Source organism: Lepidochelys olivacea, assembly GCF_965140295.1.
Source record: "Lepidochelys olivacea isolate rLepOli2 genome assembly, chromosome: 3".
Lineage (NCBI taxonomy): Eukaryota > Metazoa > Chordata > Testudines > Cheloniidae > Lepidochelys > Lepidochelys olivacea.
This window is the reverse complement of record NC_140413.1, coordinates 77208055-77230602: the sequence shown is the minus strand read 5'-3', so window position 1 is coordinate 77230602 and position 22548 is coordinate 77208055. Positions and strand designations below refer to the sequence as shown.

Below are 22548 nucleotides of genomic sequence, written 5' to 3'. Positions count from 1 at the left end.
AACATCCAAAGGCTCTAGTTAAATCAGGACTTCATTGTGCTAGGCATTATACAAACACATAACAAATCAATGTACCAAGCTTCTGCTAACCCAGACTTGCTGCAGCTGTCTGTTATCAAACAAATGTGCCGTTAGCATTGTTTTGGAACCCTAACTTTTGCATTTTCTGGCTTTGTGATTTTAACTGTGATGCTTTAATGTAGCATTATTATTTGTTTTTCTTCCATTTAATAATAAATTATCTACATTTCATTAGCTTAGACACCATCAAACAAAACTAATTACAGAAGACTTGGAAAGGTAAATATCATTCCATAGTACCAGCGGAGCTGGTATGTATCCAAATGGGCACTTAATCCTCATGCAGAAGAGTCCTAAGGAAAAGGAGTATTTAAAAGCAAGACAGATGAGGGAGAAAGTGCTCTGTAATGTTGGAATAGTACTCTTTTGGAGTAACTGCTAGGCATCAACATACTTAAATTTTAAAAAATGGAGTGCAAGTATTTCATTTTATTAGTAAGACTAACATCCATAACAAAGTTAGCCTGTTTATGAAGAATTGTAAGTAATCTATAATATTGTGGCTGCAGATATATAACATAGAGGAATATGATAATATTTTTTCTAAATAGGCATGTATTTCACAAGTGTTCAGTAGCATAATTTAATGTCCTCAAACATGAATGAAATGCATCCTTGGCCCAAAGGTGGACGCAATGGAAATTGAAATGATCCTTAACAGTAACTGAATACTTAAATAGTATTCTGTAAAAACGCTACGGCTTTTTTATCCATAGCAAAGACAATATCATAGATCACACAGTTACCTTCAGTATGAAATGTAAAGCAATGCATTATAAAGTCAGAGATGTTAACAACACGAGCAGGATCACGTAATACATCTGAATCACATAATACATATACTTTAGTAGTCAGTCAGGCTGACCAGATCATAAAAAAATTTAGAGAATATGCAATATGCTGAAATATAGTAATTTTTATTGCACTAAGTTAAAAACTGAGAGTGAGAGGGGAGAAAGAAAACTGGCAAACTAGTGGAGAAAGGAATATTTTGTATGCAAAATTCCCAAAATAATAAACACGCATGACTACCTTTTTGTTCTGTGTTTGTACAGCACCTAGCACAATGGGATCCTGGTCCAAGGTGGAGGCTCTTGGGTGCTACAATAATAAAAATAATAATGAATAATAAATATGATGTGACTTAAACAGTTAAAAAACCTAAGAAGTTGTGATATGCTGCAACACTAAATTAGAGAATCTCTTAATTATTGGTCCACCACATAAATAAGCAAAGGAGTAGAATGAATTTTTTAAAGTCTGATTATTTTTTTAAAAGACCAAATGTATTGTAATGTAATTGTAAATTGTACTTTAAAGGCCAGATCCCCAGCTGGTGCATGTTAATGAAATTCCACTGGCTTCAGTGCAGCTAAACCAGCTAGGAATCTATTGAGAAGTATGCTAATGATTGTTTATGAACATTTTAGTGCAAGTAGCAATTCTGTAGGTTAACTGAAAATGCTGAAAAGCCAAAGTAGGGCATTGACAAGACCATGAAACAACCATTTTTTTATGGCCTCTGATATGCAAGACATGATTTATCCTACTATAATGACAAGACAGGAAAGGTTGGTGTTCACGTGATTACAGAAAATCAATAGTAAGTCAAACCAGTTACACTAGTCTATTGTTTTTCTAGATGGCAACCTGATCGTTTATCTCTTTGAGTTCAGCAATAGCCTTATACTGATTAGCTCTTTGCATATATACTGATTAGATATAAGCTTGCAGAGTTGTAGGAATCATCATAAGTAGCAGAAGATGTCTCCAATAGGCCAAAAACACTTCAGAGGAAAAAATAAAATAAAATGCAAATGGGAGACCATTACACTGAACAGTGACACACCATCATCTGAGGTAGTGTGTTCAGTTTTGATCACCTCAAATAGGCTGTATCTACTCTGGCTTTTTTCCCCCAGAATCTCCCAGCTATTGACTGTGGCAGAAACAATGGGAGTGGTTTTGTAGAGCGGTCACCAGCATGGTACCACAAGTTGTCTAATTCCTTTTAGAGCGAGTCTAGAAGATATGGTGGCTTGAAGAGTTGATGGCCACCGGCACCTTCTCTATACAAGAGTCTCTCCCTCCCTCTGCCCCATTGCTAACTCTGTAAAGTTGCACCAGTGCTAGCAAGATTCACAGGTTTTTTTAGGGACAATGAGATGAGTATAGACAAGCTATTTAGGAAGAATCTAACTGAGATAGAATAGGTCCAGAAAAGTTCAGCAGTAGTGGATCTTACATTTCAGAGGAAATGACCAAGCCTGAGATTATTTAGCATGGAAAAGTGAAGAATTAAAGAGAATTTGATTCTGATAGGATTTATTGAGCTTTTGTTTTTTAGCTCTAGCAAAGAGACTATGTTTAAAAGATAGCAAATTGATAGGTTGACTTTATTTGATCTTTGTATAGGGGATTCAAAGAAATGATAAGAAAAATAGTTCTTACCGTATTTACAAAATAAAAATCTACTATATTCCTGAACTTAAATATAATGCTTCTATAGTTCAGATTTATTCAGTCAAATTAGCCCTCTTCTGTGTGTCTTTACCTTTTACTCAAGTTCTTTACCTTTACTGAAGAATGATACAGCTTCCTTCTCTTTACTGGGGTAGGACAGTTTCTCCTTTCAAATCTCAATGTATTTCTGATTGTGCCATATTTATAAAGAGAAATCAGCCTCAGGGCCAATCTGCTGAGTCCTGTGAAAGATCACTTCTGTAAAAATGTTTTTACATAATTAAATGAAAATATACATAATTATGTAAAAACATTTTTACAGATGATGTACTGTTATTAATATTGACTTGTTTAAACTAAAACTGGAAAATTAAACTGTATTCTGAATTGCTGCTCACCTCGCTAAGCTCTTTGCATAGGGCTTTTTAAAATTAAAACTATTTATTATTGCTGTTATAATTTTTTTTCAAAGTCACAGTTGTACTGGCATAAGCCCTTGACTGATTAGTTGAAAAATTCTTACACTGACTACTTAAATAACCTCCATTTTCGCTCTAATACACATTGTGAGCTGAATTTTTAAAACTCAGCCTTTCATTTTTCAGGCACAGTTTGCAGTCACAATTATTTATGTGAGCAATGTAATTATTAGTTGTCTATCCATCAGATATAAAGGTGCAATCAGGCAGTTCAGTTTCAACATGATATGTATTTTGTAAGGCCCAGTGTTTTTTCTTATAACAGCCAAGTAACTGTTTAAAGAGTTAAAAAATTAAAACTGCTGTACTAAGACTATGTTAAATACAACAATTTAGAATTTTGTTTCTGGCGTTGTTAAATATGAAAACACCTTTATTAGTCTTTTCACTCCACTTACCAGTCCTAAATTTCCAAACCTATCAGAAGCTGCCTTCTCATTGTATAGACCATTTGTTTCATAATTACTCTTAAGTTTGCAGTAGAAAGTTCTTTGTTGTTAGCCTTTATTGACCTTATCCAACAATCCACAAGAACTTTAGGTGGTCACTAGATGGCAGCAAATATTCAGAAGTAGCTTTCACTGTTTTCTCCATATGGCATTTAGAGTACAGTCCTTAAAAGAATGATGAGCATTAATAGGTTTTGAAGCCTTACAAACATTTATAGATTTCATCTGCAACCCATCTACACTACACATTCTTACTATCTTCCTCCTTAGCTTTGCGTTTAACTATGGAAATATTTAATTTTGAACAAATCTAAATGCAAAATGAGTAATTAAAATGAATGAGGTAGAAACAGTGGTTTGTTTTTGACTCGTGTAAGACTTTGCTATCTTCCAGGATAGGAGCTTTATGCCTTGATGTTTCAAAATTAGATATTTTCAGGAGGGGTTTTGTATTATTGAAAGATGTCAGTATGCTACTTCAGGGTATGTACCAGAAAGGGGTTTATTGAGTTATGGGGAGAAATCAAATGAACAAATAAGTTTGGGCAGCAAATTGAGAATAAGCTTATGCACGAGATAAGATGTCTTCCCTCCCTTTCAACTGAGTTAAAGTAGCTTATGATAAGTGTGCATTCTTAACCCGTTCAGTGTCCCATGAGTATATGCACTTATCAAAATATTACTTATTTGGTGTCCATTTCTATCCTATTGGGAAACAATCCAATCTTATGAAGCATAGCCCTAGCTGAGATTTAAGTATGAAGATTCGTTATTGAAATCAAAAGGGGTTACTCCAGATTTAAACTGGTTTAACTAACAGTAGTTTTGGGATTTCAGTAATATTTTTAGTGTAAGGTTGGGGTTTTTGTTTGTTTCATATTTCATAATAATGAATTTCCCTATTAACATATAGATCTGTAGATCTGAGAATTTGAAATTGCTTACCATTGTGTGTGCTTTTTTTCAAGTAAATTTAAAGGATTTATGTGAGAGACAGACTGTAAAAGCAAATTGATGTTTTAACATTAGTCATTGTTAAGGAGTTTGCCAAACAATATGGAGAGAAACAAAGCAAAAGAGTATATTTTGTTTGAGTAGTATAATGGAAATCTTGAATTCTCACAGCAAAGTTAGAATAAAAACAAAAATAATTGTTGCCTTTTGTGACTAGAACTGATAGAGAATATAACTGAAGTCGCCTTTTTAAAAAAGTAAATACGTAATGTGTCAATCAATTTGATGATGAAATACCACTAACTTACAAAAAGATTCCTGAGTGAAATATTGTTTCAATATGGTTGCATTAATAGTCTACAGAAATAAATCACCCACTCAAATTTCAGTTACATTCTGATACCACAGCTGTGTGCTAAAGTCAGGGGCAGCCCTAGCCATTTTGCTGGCTGGGATGAAAAATGTTTTTGCAATCCCTCTTCCCTCCACACTGGTGACCGGGCCAAATAAATAAATAAATAAGCTGGCCAATCAGCAGAGCAAAAAATAACAATATTTTTTTAAAAAAAAAGGCTGTCCAGTCATAGCAAAGCAAAACAAAACACCCAGCGGTATGGCACCCCCGGAAGTTGCCACCCAGGGCAACTTGCCCTGAGTGCCTTGCTCTGGCTAGTGACCATGTGTATGTGAATCTTCAAAGATAAAAGTCAGGTGAAACCTATTTTTAAAGTGATGACAATATATGAAGACATGGTAAAAAGCCTGGTGTGCCAATGTTGTTTGATTTGAAAAATATTTATATTAATCTTATTTCCACAATTTCAGGACATTTTCCCTTATAATATGGCTTCTTAAACACATATGAGGATATAATTGAAAAATTATCAATTTTAATCAGGTTGCAAACATCTCACTTAAACTCAGACAGGAAAGTAGGTTTACATGGCTTAAAAAGTTTAAAATATGAATTTCACATGAGTCTTGTTCATAGAAGAATTACAGATTCCTTGTAGTAGAAGCCTGTATTACGTGATCTTTTCTACTGTTTATAATTTTTACATTAAAAGATCATTTAGGTGCTCAGATATCTGAAACCTACTGTGAAAAAAGGTACCATGATGATTCATGCTTTAGAAATGCAGATATATAGGTGGTTCAGAAGAGATTGTTATATGATTATTATTTTTAGTATATTTTAAATGGAAAGCTACAGACACTTTCTCTAATCTACTGCTAATGGTCTGAATTCAGTATATTATGAACTTAATGCTTGTGTTTTCCTCTAATATGTAAGTTCAATTTTTGTCTCTCTTCCTACTTACAGGTTGCTCTTGGAACAGTAACTAATGTGGAGGAAGCAGTAAAGTGGATAAGTTACACTTATCTTTATGTACGGATGAGAGCAAATCCATTAGTATATGGCATCAGTCACAAGGCTTATCAGGTAGAAAATGCATTTAAAAAAAAATCTAAACTGCTTTCTGGTTCTGTAAACCTTTCCTGATGTGAGGATAAATATTTGCTATTTCTGCTTTACCTGTTATCAGCAATTCTTTAAGTGTATGAAAGGGAGAAGATATTTTCTATAGCAGAGAGTTATTTTTCAGAAAAATAGTAAGTTAAAAGGTCCCTTCTGAGTTGTCCTGTCGAACACTTTTACCCACTATCATACAAAATACGTTTTCAATGGCCAAATTAGCCATCAACACGTAGCACTCATTCTTATGAAAACAACTATCATGCTTTAGTCACTATCAGCATTTCAGTAGTGAAAGTCAGATATGAATTATACAGTCAAGACTTCTTGAAGCCATAGCTCTGCTCTACACATAGTATTTCCTCTGTCAAGTATTTGTTTTAGAAGATCTCACCACTGGCAGTATCATAAATTATTAGACAGAATATTTGTTAATTTAATAGATTAATAAAATTAATCATTCAATCATATTTGAAGTCTCTTTCTACTCGGGATCCAGTCATTTAAAGAGTTTTACTCCTTTGTTTTTATGTTGTTTTTAGATATTATTTTGTGTATTGGAATAAATCAGAACACAGATATATTTTTTTCATAGTGGAATTCCTTATTTTTACTTTTTGGTGTGTTTCATAGTTTGCAGGAAATGTAAACACCTATCTTTCTTTAACACAGCTGTATATGCTCTACTAGAGCCTTCAACAATAGTAGTTCGATAGGTAGGAGAAGAACATAAACTGGTAGGAGGAAAAAACCAAGGAATTATTTCTCTGGAAGATCTATTTATTTATTATTTATTAATAGCAACTGTTTGAAGCTGCTTAGAGGTTTTGCAGGTAGGAGTAGTCCTGTTGGATGTAGTTTAGTGGTCAGAGTGCAGATGAGATGGTCAGAGGTTCATGATAAATGTAATTTATTTCACATCTCCACAATTTGTTGCATGGCTGCATAGTTTTTAAAATGATTATCAACACCCCAGTTTTGAGTATGTATAACGTTCACAGCAGTATGCCAGTGTCATGTTTCAGGTCCAAAATCTTTGTCCTTGTGGCTGGACGTGGGATTTAAACGATAGGGAAAGTGGGTAAGAATTCCATAGTTCTCAATACATTATAGTGAGGTGTAATTTAAATATTTTATGGGCTCTCATTTAGAATGGCTTTCTGAGTGCAGTCATCCCAAATGCATATTAATAAAACTCTTATACTACATTATAGTGTATTTGTATATGGTTAGCCAAACTCACATAGCCAGGGAAATGAAATGTATAATATAACATGTTATCAAATACTATATCTAACTATATCTATGTCTCCTTCACTGCCACATCCTGTACTGAAGTGGCCTTTGCTTTTTTGTGTTAAGATAGAAACAGGCTATGCCTATTAGAGGTGGTGTTGATTTGAATAGCAGAGAGCAAGTAGGCCTTCAGACCTAGATATTCTCTTCTTTCTTGGAAGCATATGATTTATGGTTTTACATTGCTGTGTTATGTAATACAGAGTGCAGGGCAGTTGTGCAGTTTCAGGTGCAGCATAACTATAGTTTTACCAGTTATGCAATTCCTTTTCCTCCCTATCCAGTTGTGGGTGTTTAATTTTCATAATCGGTATACAGTTATTTCTTAATAATCTTGATAATCTTGTGATTTGCAATTTATATATCCATATTGGCCCGCCATTATTAGCCAGTCTAACCATTCAAAGTGCATTGATTTGCATAATCACTTCTGGTCAGATTGTCCCCAGATGTATAGTGGGGGTGGGAGTGTGCAATGAACCTTCTCTCTTCCCCCCTGCCCTTTATGTCCTGTGTAAGAGCTACACAGTATTTCAGTCCTTGCTCCCATGAGGTCTCTCAGTACCACAAAAGGTACAGTAAGGGGGCAAGGCAAGGCAAGGCTGCACACCGCCCCACCACTCCAAGGAGCATGCTTTGCTCCCCAAAGGGCTGTAGCAGCTCTAGGACCTCGGAGTATTGGTTGATCACAGGATGACTATGAGCCGCCAACGTGGTATGGCCGAGAAAAAAGCTAATGCGGTCTTGGGATGCATCAGGCGAGATATTTCCAGTAGAGATAAGGAGGTGTTAGTACTGTTATACAAGGCACTGGTGAGCCCTCATCTGCAATATTGTGTGCAGTTCTGGTCTCCCATGTTTAAGAAGGATGAATTCAAACTCAAACAGGTACAAAGAAAGGCTACTAGGATGATCCCAGGAATGGAAAACCTGTCTTATGAAAGGAGACTCAAAGAGCTTGGCTTGTTTAGCCTAACCAAAAGAAGACTGAGGGGAGATATGATTGCTCTCTATATATATATTGGAGGGATAAATACAAGGGAGGGAGAGGAATTATTTAAGCTCAGTACCAATGTGGACACAAGAACAAATGGATATAAACTGGCCATCAAGAGGTTTAGATTTGAAATTAGACAACGGTTTCTAACCATCAGAAGAGTGAAGTTCTGGAGTAGCCTTCCAAAGGGAGCAGTGGGGGCAAAAGACATATCTGGCTTCAAGACTAAGCTTGATAAGTTTATGGAGGGGATGGTATGATAGCCTAATTTTGGCAATGAATTGATCTTTGACTATTAGCGGTAAATATGCCCAGTGGCCTGTGATGGAATGCTAGATGGGGTGGGATCTGAGTTACTACAGAGAATTCTTTCCTGGGTGTGTGGCTGGTGAGTCTTGCCCACATGCTTATGGGTTTATGATCGCCATATTTGGGGTTGGGAAGAATTTTCCTCCAGGGCACATTGGCAGAGGCCCTGGGGGTTTTTCACATTCCTCTGCAGCGTGGGGCACGGGTCACTTGCTGTAGGATTCTCTGCGTCTTGAAGTCTGTAAACCACGATTTGAGGACTTCAGTAGGTCAGGGGGTTGTTACAGCAATGGGTGGGTGAGATTCCGTGGCCTGTATTGTGCAGGTCATCAGGCTAGATGATCATAATGGTCCCTTCTGACCTTAAAGTCTATGATTCTTCTAACTGTTGGAGAATCCCTGTCTCTTTCCTTTTGAGTCAGCTTAGGAAAACTGTAAATAAAAATGTATATCAGTTATTCTGAAGGAAAGGCCTTGCTACTTAGGAATATGGGGAAATAAAGAAGAGGATGAATTATATAACGGATTAAAGAGTTTCTAAAATAACGTCCTTTTCAACAGTTTGTCGACAGCCCATATTTGGACTTTGTGATTTTTTTCTCTTCCATTTCAGTTTTGAATATTTCATTAAAAATATCAACATAAGAAAAAACTGAGCTTTCTTCTGATTAGGGCATTGATCCTGCAGACGCATGCTTAACTTTATGCACATGAGTAGTCCAGACCTGTTCAGTCTCTTGTAGTGGCCAGGAGGCTACTGTTTTTAGCGGCAACTGAGCTGCTGTTGAAGTTGCAGGTGCTTGGGAGCTGAAATTGTCTTATTTGGTAAGAGCCATTCTAGGCAGGATCTCTATTGTCGAAGTCCTTCAGCATTCCTAACTATAGAGATGCAGCCATGAGGAGTCTAACTACAGAGACACAGCAGGCAGGGGCAACCAGTGCTGGACACCCAGCTATGGGCTAGCAAGTCAGCCAGAACTATATTTTAGTAATAAATACAGCAACACCACCATTAGTCTTTCAGTGCTATAACTATCCAGGGTCAAGTAACTTCCCTGTTGTTGTTTTTTTTTGTTGTTGTTGAAATATAGTATAATTTTGATGATGGACCAGTATATCGGCTGCATTTTCTCATTTGTATTCATGTTTGGTATGTGTAGCAGCTTTTTGTGAACTTATCGTCAGTATAACTGGTATTAATAAGGACTGAACTAACTCTTGGTGTGATAGTCATGGCCTTATTTTATTTGTTTTGCAACTGTATTTTGTTTCTGTCTTTTAGAAAAGCTGAATTATCTCGGTGAAATGCCTCATTTGTCCCTTTTGTATTTTGTTCATGGTTTCTAGATGGATCCAGGGCTAGAGAAGCACAGAGAACAACTGGTGATTGAAGTTGGCAGAAAGCTAGACAAAGCCCGCATGATTCGTTTTGAAGAGAGAACTGGATTTTTTTCTTCAACAGATTTAGGCAGAATTGCCAGCCACTATTATATTAAGTATAATACTATTGAGGTACAACAACTTGTTCTACTTCTGGTATACTTCTCTCTTTTTAACCCTTTATATAAAATGGTCATGAGAAGATTTTATAGGTCATGTAGCCAATTTAACACTGATATCTTTTTCAAATCGTGGTTACAAAAGAAACTGTCTGAGCATATGGCAATAGGGAAAGCTCAGCAGCATTGATTTGGTCAGATTTGGTTTTGGGTGATGATTTCTACATTCTCTGCCCCTTCCTAAGACTTAGATATCTTATCACCTGTATGTCCATTTGCAGGAAGTAGGATTTGCATGCACAGAGCCCACTAACAGAAATGTTTCTGTGGGGTGAAAATGCTATCACCTTGTCATTCATGTGATAGAATTTATCAGTGCCATACAGGCAAGTGTTAGTGCACTGAAGCTTGTGTAAACTGTTCCTGCTCCATTGGAGCCTGGGAGTGGAAAATGTGTTGTATCGTTCTTTAGTTAGGCGTTTATCATACACATTCGAACATAGTGTGGACAAGATTTTCAAAAGTGACTATGGATTTTGGTTGCCTCCATTTTTGGGTCTCCAACTCGAGACAACTTAAAAGCAGCTGTTTTTTTTAGGAAAGTGCAGAGAAGGCCCTCTGAACATTTGGTCCTCTTTAAGTAGTCTGAAGCTGGGTATCCAATAACCAAGACACCTACTTACTTTTAAAAATCTTAGAGACTCTCTTCTTTGAGTTGTTACTGAAAGCAGAATTGTCTTTAATTTTAAGTTGGTAGGTCAAAATCATTGTTTTTGCATTTTTATTTTTAACAGTAAATGAAATCATTTTATTTTTGATAGACTTTCAATGAACATTTTGATGCTCACAAAACAGAAGGTGATATTCTTGCTATAGTATCTAAGGCAGAAGAATTTGAACAGATCAAGGTAAGATTGCATCACTTCATCCAGAAGGACACTTCTAATGGAAGTAGACCCTAATCCACAGTATCAGGTCCATAAAATGCATAACCAGTGGTTGGAGAATGAGTGCGGCTTTTAACCCTACTGTCTGAGTCCTCTGGATGTCAGGTAGTCAGGGCCTGATGGAAATGGCCCCCAACTGGTTCCCTGTAGGGGCCAAACATTTACTGTCTTTAAATAAATTTTAGACTGAGACTGTCAGTCTCAGTAGATTTATGGTGTGTTTTGCATTCTCATCAGTGAGAATGTAAAATGCTATGCATTATTCAAACTGTAGATATGAATATTTCTTTACTTGTATTAAGACTTAATCTTATTAACAGAGAAAACTGTAATATCATGAATCATAGTACTTTACAGTTTTGAGCTAAGAACATATTATGCTACATACACATTATATGACTATAATGAATGCATTTAATGTTAATTCAAATTTTCCCTAATCCAGATGGACAGAGGTTTTACTCTGGTCAAATAAAAAATGAAATCTCATCAGATGGAGGATGGTAGGGTCAGAAGATTCAATTTTTGTGGCATATCAAATTTCTGTGTGTCAATGGCAACCTTAATTGATGGTGATGAATAATAAAATGTAATTGTGTCACTATTAAGATAGTTTCAATTAAGTTCTATTAGCTACAGTCTGGAAGACTTGGGTTTTTTTTTGGGGGGGGGGGTTGTGTGTAAAACTAGACTCTGTTTAAAATAATGTTTCTAAGAGATAATGGAAATTTAATTTAGTGTGAAAGTTTTTACCAAGTTACTCCAACCTCTTCAAACTTCTTTACTGTGTTTTAGGTAAGAGAAGAAGAAATAGAGGAACTGGATGCCTTACTGAACAATTTCTGTGAACTTTCTGCTCCCGGAGGTGTAGAGAACAGTTATGGAAAGATAAATATCCTCCTTCAAACATATATTAGCCGAGGAGAGATTGATAGTTTCTCCCTTATTTCAGACTCTGCATATGTTGCACAGGTAAAATAAATAAATAAATAAAATCTCTTCATTTGTCTTTCTTCACATCTTTCATTTACCCAGCTATATGGATAGCTATGTGGGCCCAGATTTTCAAACATATATGCACATATGATTTGAAAATCTGAGCATTAGCTTTTGAGATTTCAACACAGAATATGTTTGATTTAGTGGAAAATAATTGCTAAGTGCTAATTTAGGAGGCCAAGTTGTACTTTTTTAGTTGAGTTTGAATTAGTTTTCCAGTATAGTAGCCATTAACTATTGTTTGTTATCTTTCATAGTTTAAATTGCAGTTGCATACAAGATGTTAGCCTTAAACCTCAGTGTTTCCTAAATTTACCAAAAAGTGTAAATCCATTTAACTTTCTTGCATTCTAATTTTATATGTTTGTTTTGCAAAGCATTATAAAATTGGTTTACACCAGAATATGTTCTATTAATATTGGTTTTACAAATCTTAAGTAGGTTGCATACACACTTGTCAGAATTGGCTTTAAGTTCACACCACATACCATTAAACGGCTAGATTGACCCTAGAAGTTCACCAGTCATATACAGATTGGCATTTGCTTAATTTGAACATACACTTATTTGAAAGGGACTAGCCTGAGTGATCTTGCAGAGTGGCAAAACATAACTTCAAGCTGATTGTGCATTGTGTCTGGTAGTGTTTAGACTTGAAATTTAAAAAACCTGAAAGGGGATACCAAACATTATGGAAGACCTCTCCACAGTTGAGGGAACTACACTATGTTGACACCCACACAATAATAGCAGACTAGTCCATGCTCTTGCTTGATAGCTCAGTTTAACACCCGAAGTGGTCATCAACTTGATGGGTTGTTTGGTCATCACATGGATACAACAGCACTGGAAATCTATGGAATATTGCTATTTCTTCACAAGTCCAGGATCCATCCCAGGAAGTCAGTGGGCCACTTGAAATTTGTCTTAAAAGGGCATCTGTTAACTGGCTTGAGGACCCTAAAAGAGGCAAATGACACCGCTCATAAACAATTCCATATGTCAACCAATAGTAAATGTATATAGTGGTTATAAGGTTGTGGCTTTTGGGACAATTAGGAGTATTTCTGTCTCTTCATTAAGCAGCAGCAGCATAGTATGTTCTGACATTGTGCTGTCAGATCTTGCCAAACCATTTTAAGAAGAAATAATAAAAATTGTATTTAAATTATATTAAGGATGAGAGTTAAACACTTAAAAGCATAAATATTCTGAGTTTAGGTCGTCATGCCATCTTCGCTTGTTTCCTTGTGTTCAGGTTTTACAGCACACATGGGCTTGCTGAGATCATTATACATATCATAAAGATTGTGATACATGCACAACAAGATCATTTTAAGAGAGGTCTCTCAATTTCAGTTTATAGCTTTTATTTGTCTCTTTCAACTGTAGCATTTTAAAGCAGGTGGTGTGGTCCCATACGCAGGTGCCCAATTTATGAATTGTGTAATAATTTACGTGAGGACATGAGTGGTAGTGCTTAGAATCACAATTTTTAAATTGCAGTTCTACTCCAAACAGTGACTACAGTAACGCCTCACTTAACATTGTAGTTATGTTCCTGAAAAATGCGACTTTAAGCGAAACGATGTTAAGCAAATCCAATTTCCCCATAAGAATTAATGTAAATAGTGGGGTGTTAGTTTCCAGGGAAATTTTTTTTGCCAGACAAAAGACATTATATACATTTTAAACAATTTTAAACAAGCAATTGAATACAGGTATACGTTTTAAGCAATTGTAAAGAAACAATTTAATACTACAATCCCCATTTCTGAGTATGAAGCAATGGGATGTGCAGGCACAGGCACTGCCCACTGGCACTGCAGACAATGAGGCAGGCAAGGAGTCTGAAGGTGCCGTAGGCTAGGAGAAGCATGTTGTGCAGCAGCAGCTTCCCCTATTGTGCAAGCACCAGGGGCGGGGTACTCAACCCTCAGCCCGCCCACTCCACCCCTTCCCCCAAGCCCCCAGCCTTAGCCCGCCTCTTCTCCGTCCCCCCCACCTCCTTCCCCTTTACTCTGCACGCCACGTCCTCGCTCCTCCCCGCTCCCTCCCCTGCCTCCTGCCCGTGGCAATCAGCTGGTTTGCGGCATTCAGGAGGGATGGGAGAGGAGCAAGGACTCGGCACACAGGCTCCCCCTCCCTCTCCTGCCCACGGCAGTCCGCTGGTTTGTAGCATTCAGGAGGTGGGGAGGGAGGGGGAGCCTGTGCGCCTAGTCTTCGCTCCTGAATGCCGCAAACCAGCTGATTGCCATGGGCAGGAGGCGTGGGGAGCAGGGGGCAAGGTGCTGATCTGCGGGGTCTGCTGGTGGGACAAAGCAGGCAGCCAAACGACACTATAGCGGAGCATTGCACAACTTTAAACAAGCATGTTCTGTAATGGATCAGGGACATAAGATCGAAACAATGTTAAGCAAGAAGACATTAAGTAGGGAGTTACTGTATTTTAAAAAAATTGTTCCTTCTACCTCAGTAGAAGAGTAGTAACTGCGTGCTTTAGTGACAAAATATTTTAGTACCTGGTTTTTTTTAAACTCCTGTTAGCACTGCAGAGCCAGCACAAAGTGAATGCTATTCTGCTCAGTGAGTCATCAACAGAACTACTAGCTCATTTCTCACTGTAAAGTCAGATTCTTCCCTCAGTTACACCTAGGCAATCCCACTGAAAACAATGGGCTTGCATGGGTGTGTAATTGGGCAGAAATGGGCGGCAAAATATTTGTCATTGCCATGTTAGATGAGTATGGATGGATAGATTATTTTTTATATACAGTCTATGAAGAATTAATCTTGATGTTGAGATTCTAAGTTAAGTTTTCAGGGAATGCAAATAAAAGAAGAAAGCAAACATTTTTATAAACTAAGTAAAAGTGATTGAGAAGTCATTGAGACACAGTGAGCAAAACCCCTGAGTGCTGGTGTAACTATGATCAAAACCAAGGACAGGAATCCTGCGGTAGACCTAGCAATTGAACCTACTTCTTCTGACTACCAGACTTGGGCTTTAACCACAAGACCATGTTCCCCCTCAGCATGAATATCCAATTTTAAATTTTGAGCACGGTCAGGGTTATTGTAACAAAAAAAAAGTATTACTATCAACAATTGTTTCTGTTTACTATAACACTATAACTTTAATAATTGTTTAATTGTATGTATTTACTGTCATCATCCCATTAAGTAATGATGAAGCACTTTTAAGAGATGCAATTAATCATTAGGTAGAAACTGAAAAATAAATTTTTCAAGAATATTTTAGCTAAAACTTAACAATAAAAATATGTTGTTTTGGGAGTCTGATAGGAAAAAAACATAGATGCTGTATCCAATGAAAAATGTTTGATCTGAATCTAATATTTTTCTTTGTCTCTATGTTTCACTCTGTAGAATGCAGCTCGGATTGTTAGAGCCCTTTTTGAGGTTGCTCTTAGGAAACGATGGCCTGCAATGACGTACCGGCTACTGAACCTCAGCAAAGTCATTGACAAGCGGCTGTGGGGCTGGGCCAACCCTTTGCGACAGTTCTCAGTGTTGCCACCATCAGTCCTCGCAAAGCTGGAGGAAAAGAATCTCTCTGTAGATAAGATGAAGGACATGAGGAAAGATGAAATAGGTAAAAAACATAATAAGTAATGTTCTGTTTAAAAATTGGACTCTATGTTCTCCTCTTTACATTGAGTAGGAACTTACTATTAATCCCATTGATTTCTGACAGTTAATAAACCAGGTCCTTCGTTACTTACAACTTGTTTATGTGAAAAAGAGTGAAAGTGGGGAATTATAACAAAGGACACTACCAATAAGTGGTTCGTGCCTGCTTCTGAATGATCGCATTCATTTTCATTTAACCTGAGGAGTTCATTGCCACAAGATTATCATTCCAGCCAAGAGTTTAGTGGAGTTTAGTAAAGGATTTGATATATATCAGTAATGAGGACATCCACAATTACATTTATAGGAATAAAAACAATATTAGAAGGTGTATATAAACGCTTATGCATTAGCTAGGCACCAACTGATGGGGTCAGAGGGAGACAGTTAAGAAGAATTTTTCTTTATTTTAAATACTTTTTAACTTGTTAACCTTGCTTTGGAGGGATATTTTAGATCCTGGCCTTCAGTCTGCATTTCCAGGCCTCTGGTCCAAGGTGATACTTTTAACAGCATTTTTGTTATAGAATAATCAGGGTTGGGGCACTTTCAACTCTGTCTGTTACAAAAAAGTAGACTGGAATTTTCAAATAGTTCCCAAATGTACAGTGAAAATAGACATTTGGCATCTTTTCAGTCTTGGACTGGCTTGACTCAGCAACCACAGATGACCTTTGTTTGCAGTCTGCAAGTGTTCAGATCACTTCCAAGATAAGGCCCCAATCCCACAAACACTTATAGTATTTGATTCATATGAGTAGTCCCAAAGTTAAGCACCATGCATAAGTGTGTGCAGGATATGGGCCTATGTTTTTATTTTCAAAGTTAAATCGGGTGCTTAAAAGAAATCTCCAAAGGTTTTATATCATCACTAAATATAGTATCTATGTATGTGTGTGTATTCTGTGGCTTTTCAGATCAGCTTCTGTACCTTATGTATTATAATAAATCAATTTGTACTTTCACAGTATTATTTCAATGCTTAATACTAGTATAATATGGCAGTGAATATGGCCCTGCTCTTTTTTTTAAAGAAAACTGCCCTATGATTTTTCTGGAACACAAGATGCTTGATTAAAAGACATGGAAAGAGTTTCACTCTCCTAAATTTCAGTGTGAATGGCACTTAGCATTGAATTATGAGTTTAGGTATGTTTCTACATGTATATAGAATATACATAGTTATATTTTAAATGGACTACTTTTCGTGTGTAAGCAGATGGAGTCTAGTATTTTAACATGGGAATAGATTATTAGTGATTAGATACTGTGGTAATAGGTGTCCTATAGTCCTATAAATGCCTAGGAAAAATACAAAGTGCATCCCTGAGAGCTGTTACTTATTTAATGTCCTCCTCCCTATCTGCTTTCTATCTCCCTCCCTCCCTCCAAGACATTGGAGAGAGAGGGAAAGCATTTGCTGGCCTGCCAGCCATCCTTTTTCTTAATTTAGAATTCAGTGCCACATTGAAATATGGAAAGAGAGCATTTTCAGGCTATTAGCTTGTTTTCAGCACCTCTCCGTATTAGTTTCAATATGAGCCCCCACACCGCTTTTAAGTAGCAGGGTGACTTGAAGTAAAAAGAGAGGAGTTGGCTGGCAGGGAAACCCTTCCAGCATCCCTATGTAACGATGCTGGTTCTAGCTGGACCCAACTGAGAGTGCCAATTCAGGACAAATTGCTTCAAGCAGGGCAATTACAGCCCAAGGCTGGGGTTTCTGTGCACACCAAGGCAAACCAAATCAGCCAAACAAAGAAGACTTTGGTTTTACCCCACTGGCTAACCACAAGTCACACAAGCAAATCCCTTAGGCACTCCAGTTTCCCAGTATCACCATTTCCAGCACAAATCCAGGTTTTTATTAAAGTATATTAATGACTAACCTTGGTCTTTCAATTGAGAGAGAGAGCGAGCGAGCGAGCAAGAGAAAGCACTGGAATGGATTACCTAGGGAGGTGGTGGAATCTCCATCCTTAGAGGTTTTAAAGGCCCGACTTGACAAAGCCCTGGCTGGGATGATTTAGTTGGGATTGGTCCTGCCTTGAGCAGGGGGTTGGACTAGATGACCTCCTGAGCTCCCTTCCAACCCTGATATTCTATGATTCTCTGTTTGGCCCTGGTAAAGCATCAGCTGGAGTACTATGCCCAGGTCTGGGTGCCACATTTCAGGAAAGCTGTGGTAAATTTGGAGAGAATCCAGAGAAGAGCAACAAAAATGATTTAAAAAAAAAATTAGAAAACCTAATCTGTGAGGAAAGGTTAAAAAAAACTGCCCATATTTAGTCTTGAGAAAAGAAAATTAATTGGGGACCTGATAAGTCTTGAAATATGTTAAGATCTGCTACAAAGAGGACAGTGATCAATTGTTCTTTGTCTCCTGAAGGTAGGAAAGGTAGAAAGTAATAGGGTCAAGGGAGATTTTGGTTAGATAATAGGAAAAACTTTCCAACTATAAGGATTTTCCATAATTGGACATTTTTAAGAATAGGATAGATAAACTCCTGTCAATATGGTCTAGATGTACTTGATGTACTTGATCCTGCTTCATTGCAGGGGCCTGGACTTAATGAACTTTTGAGGTCCTTTCTAGCCTTACATTTCTATGATTCAGTGGGAATTTATGTGCAGATCCTGGATCCAGTCTGCCTAAAAATTAAACAAAAACAAGTTCATTTAAAAAAATAAAAAACCTTCACATTGAAACAAAAGAGGTAATGAAAATCAAGCGTCTTCCCCTGGAAATTGACGGGAAGGTTTTTTTTACAGTTTAATTGATTGTCGTATTCTCTGAAAAAGTATTTAAAGTCTTTGTCGAATCAAGTAAGTTTTATACTTCTTTTAGTTAAAAATGCCTATTTTTAAGCAGCCAATTCCTTGGGTTAGCAGATTGTATGATTCTGAAATTTTGAGAAGTCACAGATTTTTCTTTTAACATTCTCTTGCTGTAACTCTAAAATAACACCACCACCATCACAGCAGATGGGCCCTAATTCTGCAATGACGTGTGCAGGCAGATCACTGTATAGACCCGCATGGGGTCTTCACACAGACTCAAGGGTTCACCGACATGTATCACATTGTAGAACTGATCTGCCTGTATAGTCTTATTGAGCTAACTGAACTGTAGGAACATCAATATTTTATATGCCTTCGGAAGTTTTGCTTTTGCCTGTAAAAAAAAAAATTGACATTATAAGTAGAATAAGGGCAGTTCGGGACTGGAAAAGTTGCACCCATTTAAAGAAATTGATTTAAAATCAATCTAGTTAAAATGGTGCACACTCTTAATGTAGATGCGCTTAATTTACAGATGTGAGCTAACTGATTTAAGCAAGGGTTAAACCTGCTTGTGTCTACATGAGGAGTTTGCCTTGCTTTAACTAGATCAATTTTAATTTGAGTAAGGCCTAGTCTACGTGATAACGTTATACAGTTTTAACTAAATCCATTTACATATCAATTTAGTTAAATTCGTGCAACCCCCAGGCATAGCTATCAGTTTAAGTGCCTCATATTGATGCAACTTAAGTAGTCAAGAATCAACTTAAACAAAATCATATCACCTCCTGGGTTAGTATTTATGTGTATAGAAGAGACTATATGTTTTTCTAACTAGCAGGTCAAAAAGTCATAGAAGAAAAAGGAAACTATCTTGAAATAGCAAATTATGCAGCATGAATTCTTAATAGTTATTTTGACCCATTGGTAAAAGCCAGCAGGGGAGTTGTTAATGTCTTTTTCTGAGCTGTAAATTGCTAATTCAAATTAAGTATTACAAAATATTCCAACATACCAGATCAAGAGAGTCATTTACACACAAAACAAGCAAGCAATAACATTCCTCTCTAAAACCCTATTTAACAGTCTAATTTGTATTATTTTTCCTGTAAATCTACATTTGTTTCACCTGGTGTTTTCTTTGCAGGTCACATGCTGCGTCATGTGCATATTGGGTTAAAGGTCAAACAATGTGTCCATCAAATTCCCTCCATTACAATGGAAGCAGCTATTCAGCCAATTACACGTACTGTACTCCGTGTTAGGCTGAACATCACTCCTGACTTCAAGTGGAATGATCAGGTAAAAATTAAGAAGGGAGTGGGGAAAAGCGCTCTTCCAGCTTTCAGTAATTAAGGTGAAGATTATAGTGAGAATTTAGCTATTTGGATAATGTAAAAAGGTCATTTTAACTATTTATAAAGACAATGTGATCTACAGAGACGAATTAATTTTGAGATGCTTATGGAAGAATATATCTAAAGAAAGTATCCTTTTCTCATTCAAGTTAACTTAAATAAGACTACACTCTTTTGTAACTTCATAAAAGATTGTTTAAGGAACAGATGTTAATAGTGGGAAAATTTGTACATTTACATTTGTAAACTGCTCCAATGTGTAAGGACTTGTCTACATAGGAAAATTACATGGATATAAGCTGGAACTTATATTCACAGGCAAATAACAAGGTGAGAATTTAAACTAATATTGTTATACCTGTATGATACCACCATCGCCCCCCAAGTGGACACTTTTATTCTGTTTAGCTTATGTCACTTGGGAAGGAGTTTAAGCTAAACTAGAAAAGACAGTCTTATAATGGAATAATAGTGCCCACATGGAGCTGTTATATGGGCATAAGGTAAAACTCTTCCATGAAGATAAGGCCTTGGGCACAAACAGGCTTTTCTTCTCTGTTAGGCACATATATCTCATTCTCTTCCACCTTTATGAAATTGGAGAGGTTGTACTTCTGAAAACTAGCAACTAAACACCTGTTCTTGGATTAAGGTTCAGGTTCTAGAACTCCATTTTCAAAGCCTACCCCTTTTATTAAGCAAAAAAGTGCACGTATCAAATTGATCTTGACCACAAAGTGAATATAGCAGACTTTTGTTCTAAAAATAGATTTACACCCTTTTTTAAAAATTGTTTTCCCTGGTCATAAGGGCTTTTACTTTTTCTTTTGGAAAACTTTTCTGTCTTAGATTGTGAATAGAAGGAGTGGTGATCAAAATAACAGGCAGTTTCTTTCTGTTCACTTCCTTGACTGATTACAAAAATATCTTTGAATGAATTCCTAACCTAATCTTGCACCAACTAATTTTGGTGACTTAATTTTGTACATGTACTGTTTTATATTACAAAAGGAGATAATTTGAAACATTTAGCTGAGTCTCTATCTTGCATCAGTATTACCAATACAAAGTTCAGTACTGATGAGCCAATATATCATTAAAGACAAAACAGTTTAACGCTTGTTCTTTAACTTGAATCCATTTACAGCAGTTCCTTCCCAAAGCAAACCATAAAGTATACCAAAGAGGTCTATACTTGGAAAGAGGAAGCATTAGGGAAAATAGATTTTTGCCCAAGCTTATTGCTGTGACCTTTGACACAATATCTCTTAATGGTTGCTTTGGAAACATTACAAACATTGTGTCAGTTTGTACTATGGAGCTCTTAAAATGTAAATACATATATTTGTATTAATCAAATCCTGAAAATGTTACTGCCTTTTTTGCTTTGCTGTGACTCTGTTTGTATCCAGTGAGCTTATCATTAATTACGAAAGAAACTTTATTATAGTAAATAACTACAATGATTTAAATTAATTATCATTAAAAATTAATCAATATAATTTTAAATTTAACAGTTGACAAAGTATTAAAGAATTGCTTTCCCATCAGCATACTACTACTATGCTGGTAAGCTGCCCAGAAGACGACAGTGGCAGCTGTCATCAGCACAAAAACTGACTGCAAGGGAAGCCTACCCGTAATAAAACTAAAAATGCACCAGCAAAATCAGAATTGTAAATATCCAAGTACTTAATTGAAATGCAGTCACTGATGGCTTATGAACCCATCAAGTGTACGTTTTCTGCCCTGGATGAGTGTGTGTAAGACAACACACCATCTAATGCAAGGCCCAAAGAGGATGGTAGTCATAGTGTTCTTGCCTGAAAGATTAGAGGGGTCCAATAAAAACAATTTCCACTGTAGCAGCCTGTAGGGAACTTGGAGGGAGGATCACAAGTTGCTGGAGGAAAGAGTTTTTGGAAAAGTCTGTCTGTGTGCACATGGCTTGAATGCTAGCTGCAGTAGCAGCACCTGAAAATAGTTCTCTTAATAAAAAGACAAGTTAGTTTTAGAAACATGGAGTTTTCTTATGTTATTACCCAGTATTTGAAAAACCCACAGAGACAGAACATTCACTCCTGCTTATATTTATAAAACCCACAGAGACAGAACATTCACTCCTGCTTATATATATGCTTATATTATATATAATGTATCAAACCGGTACAATTATAGATGACTAATTTCAAATGGAAGGGTTTCATCAAAAGTTTTACATGGCTCCCCTGATTTTGTCATATTTTCTATGTAAAAAGTAAACCCACGCCTTACTGAAATATATCCCCAAATATCCAGTGTATTCTGAGAGGTCTATGGAGTACTTGTAACCAGGGAGCCTTTTCTCTTCTTTTAGGTGCATGGCACAGTTGGAGAGCCCTGGTGGATCTGGGTGGAAGACCCCACTAATGATCACATTTATCATTCAGAGTATTTTGTCATTCAAAAAAAGCAGGTAACTGTGTCCTTATGCAGAATTTCAAAGCATGTAAGAAAAAAAATCTGGCAGGTAGTTTGGGAATAATTATTATAAATCTCTGTGTTGTCCCAAACCTGAAATTTATACAATAACATTGCCAAATTTTCAAAATCTGTTGTCTGCCTTTCAGTTCTTGATGCATCTGCTAAAATTGGTCTTTGACATGGGTGTTCACTAGTATTGTTACAAAAATAAAATCCATTAAAGGATTTGCCTCTTTCTCTGGCTTCTCTGATGGACAGTTATTTGCAGATGAAAAATCAAATCTGTAATGCTTTTTTTTATTAGGATTGTAAATACACATTACTCATTGCTGTTCCATCCCA

The 22548-nt window shown here is 36.6% G+C and overlaps 1 protein-coding gene across 2 annotated transcripts in view; it reads left to right on the top strand.

Moving 5' to 3' along the window:
- Nucleotides 1-22548, top strand: part of ASCC3 (activating signal cointegrator 1 complex subunit 3) — a 519828-nt gene that overhangs the window by 369890 nt on the left and 127390 nt on the right. For both annotated transcript variants that reach the window (XM_084624580.1, XM_084624579.1), the window contains exons 17-23: nucleotides 5751-5870; nucleotides 9853-10017; nucleotides 10826-10912; nucleotides 11747-11923; nucleotides 15341-15566; nucleotides 19533-19687; nucleotides 22100-22198. In XM_084624580.1, coding sequence (XP_084480706.1) covers nucleotides 5751-5870; nucleotides 9853-10017; nucleotides 10826-10912; nucleotides 11747-11923; nucleotides 15341-15566; nucleotides 19533-19687; nucleotides 22100-22198 — 1029 coding nt within the window. The remainder of the gene's footprint in view (nucleotides 1-5750; nucleotides 5871-9852; nucleotides 10018-10825; nucleotides 10913-11746; nucleotides 11924-15340; nucleotides 15567-19532; nucleotides 19688-22099; nucleotides 22199-22548) is intronic.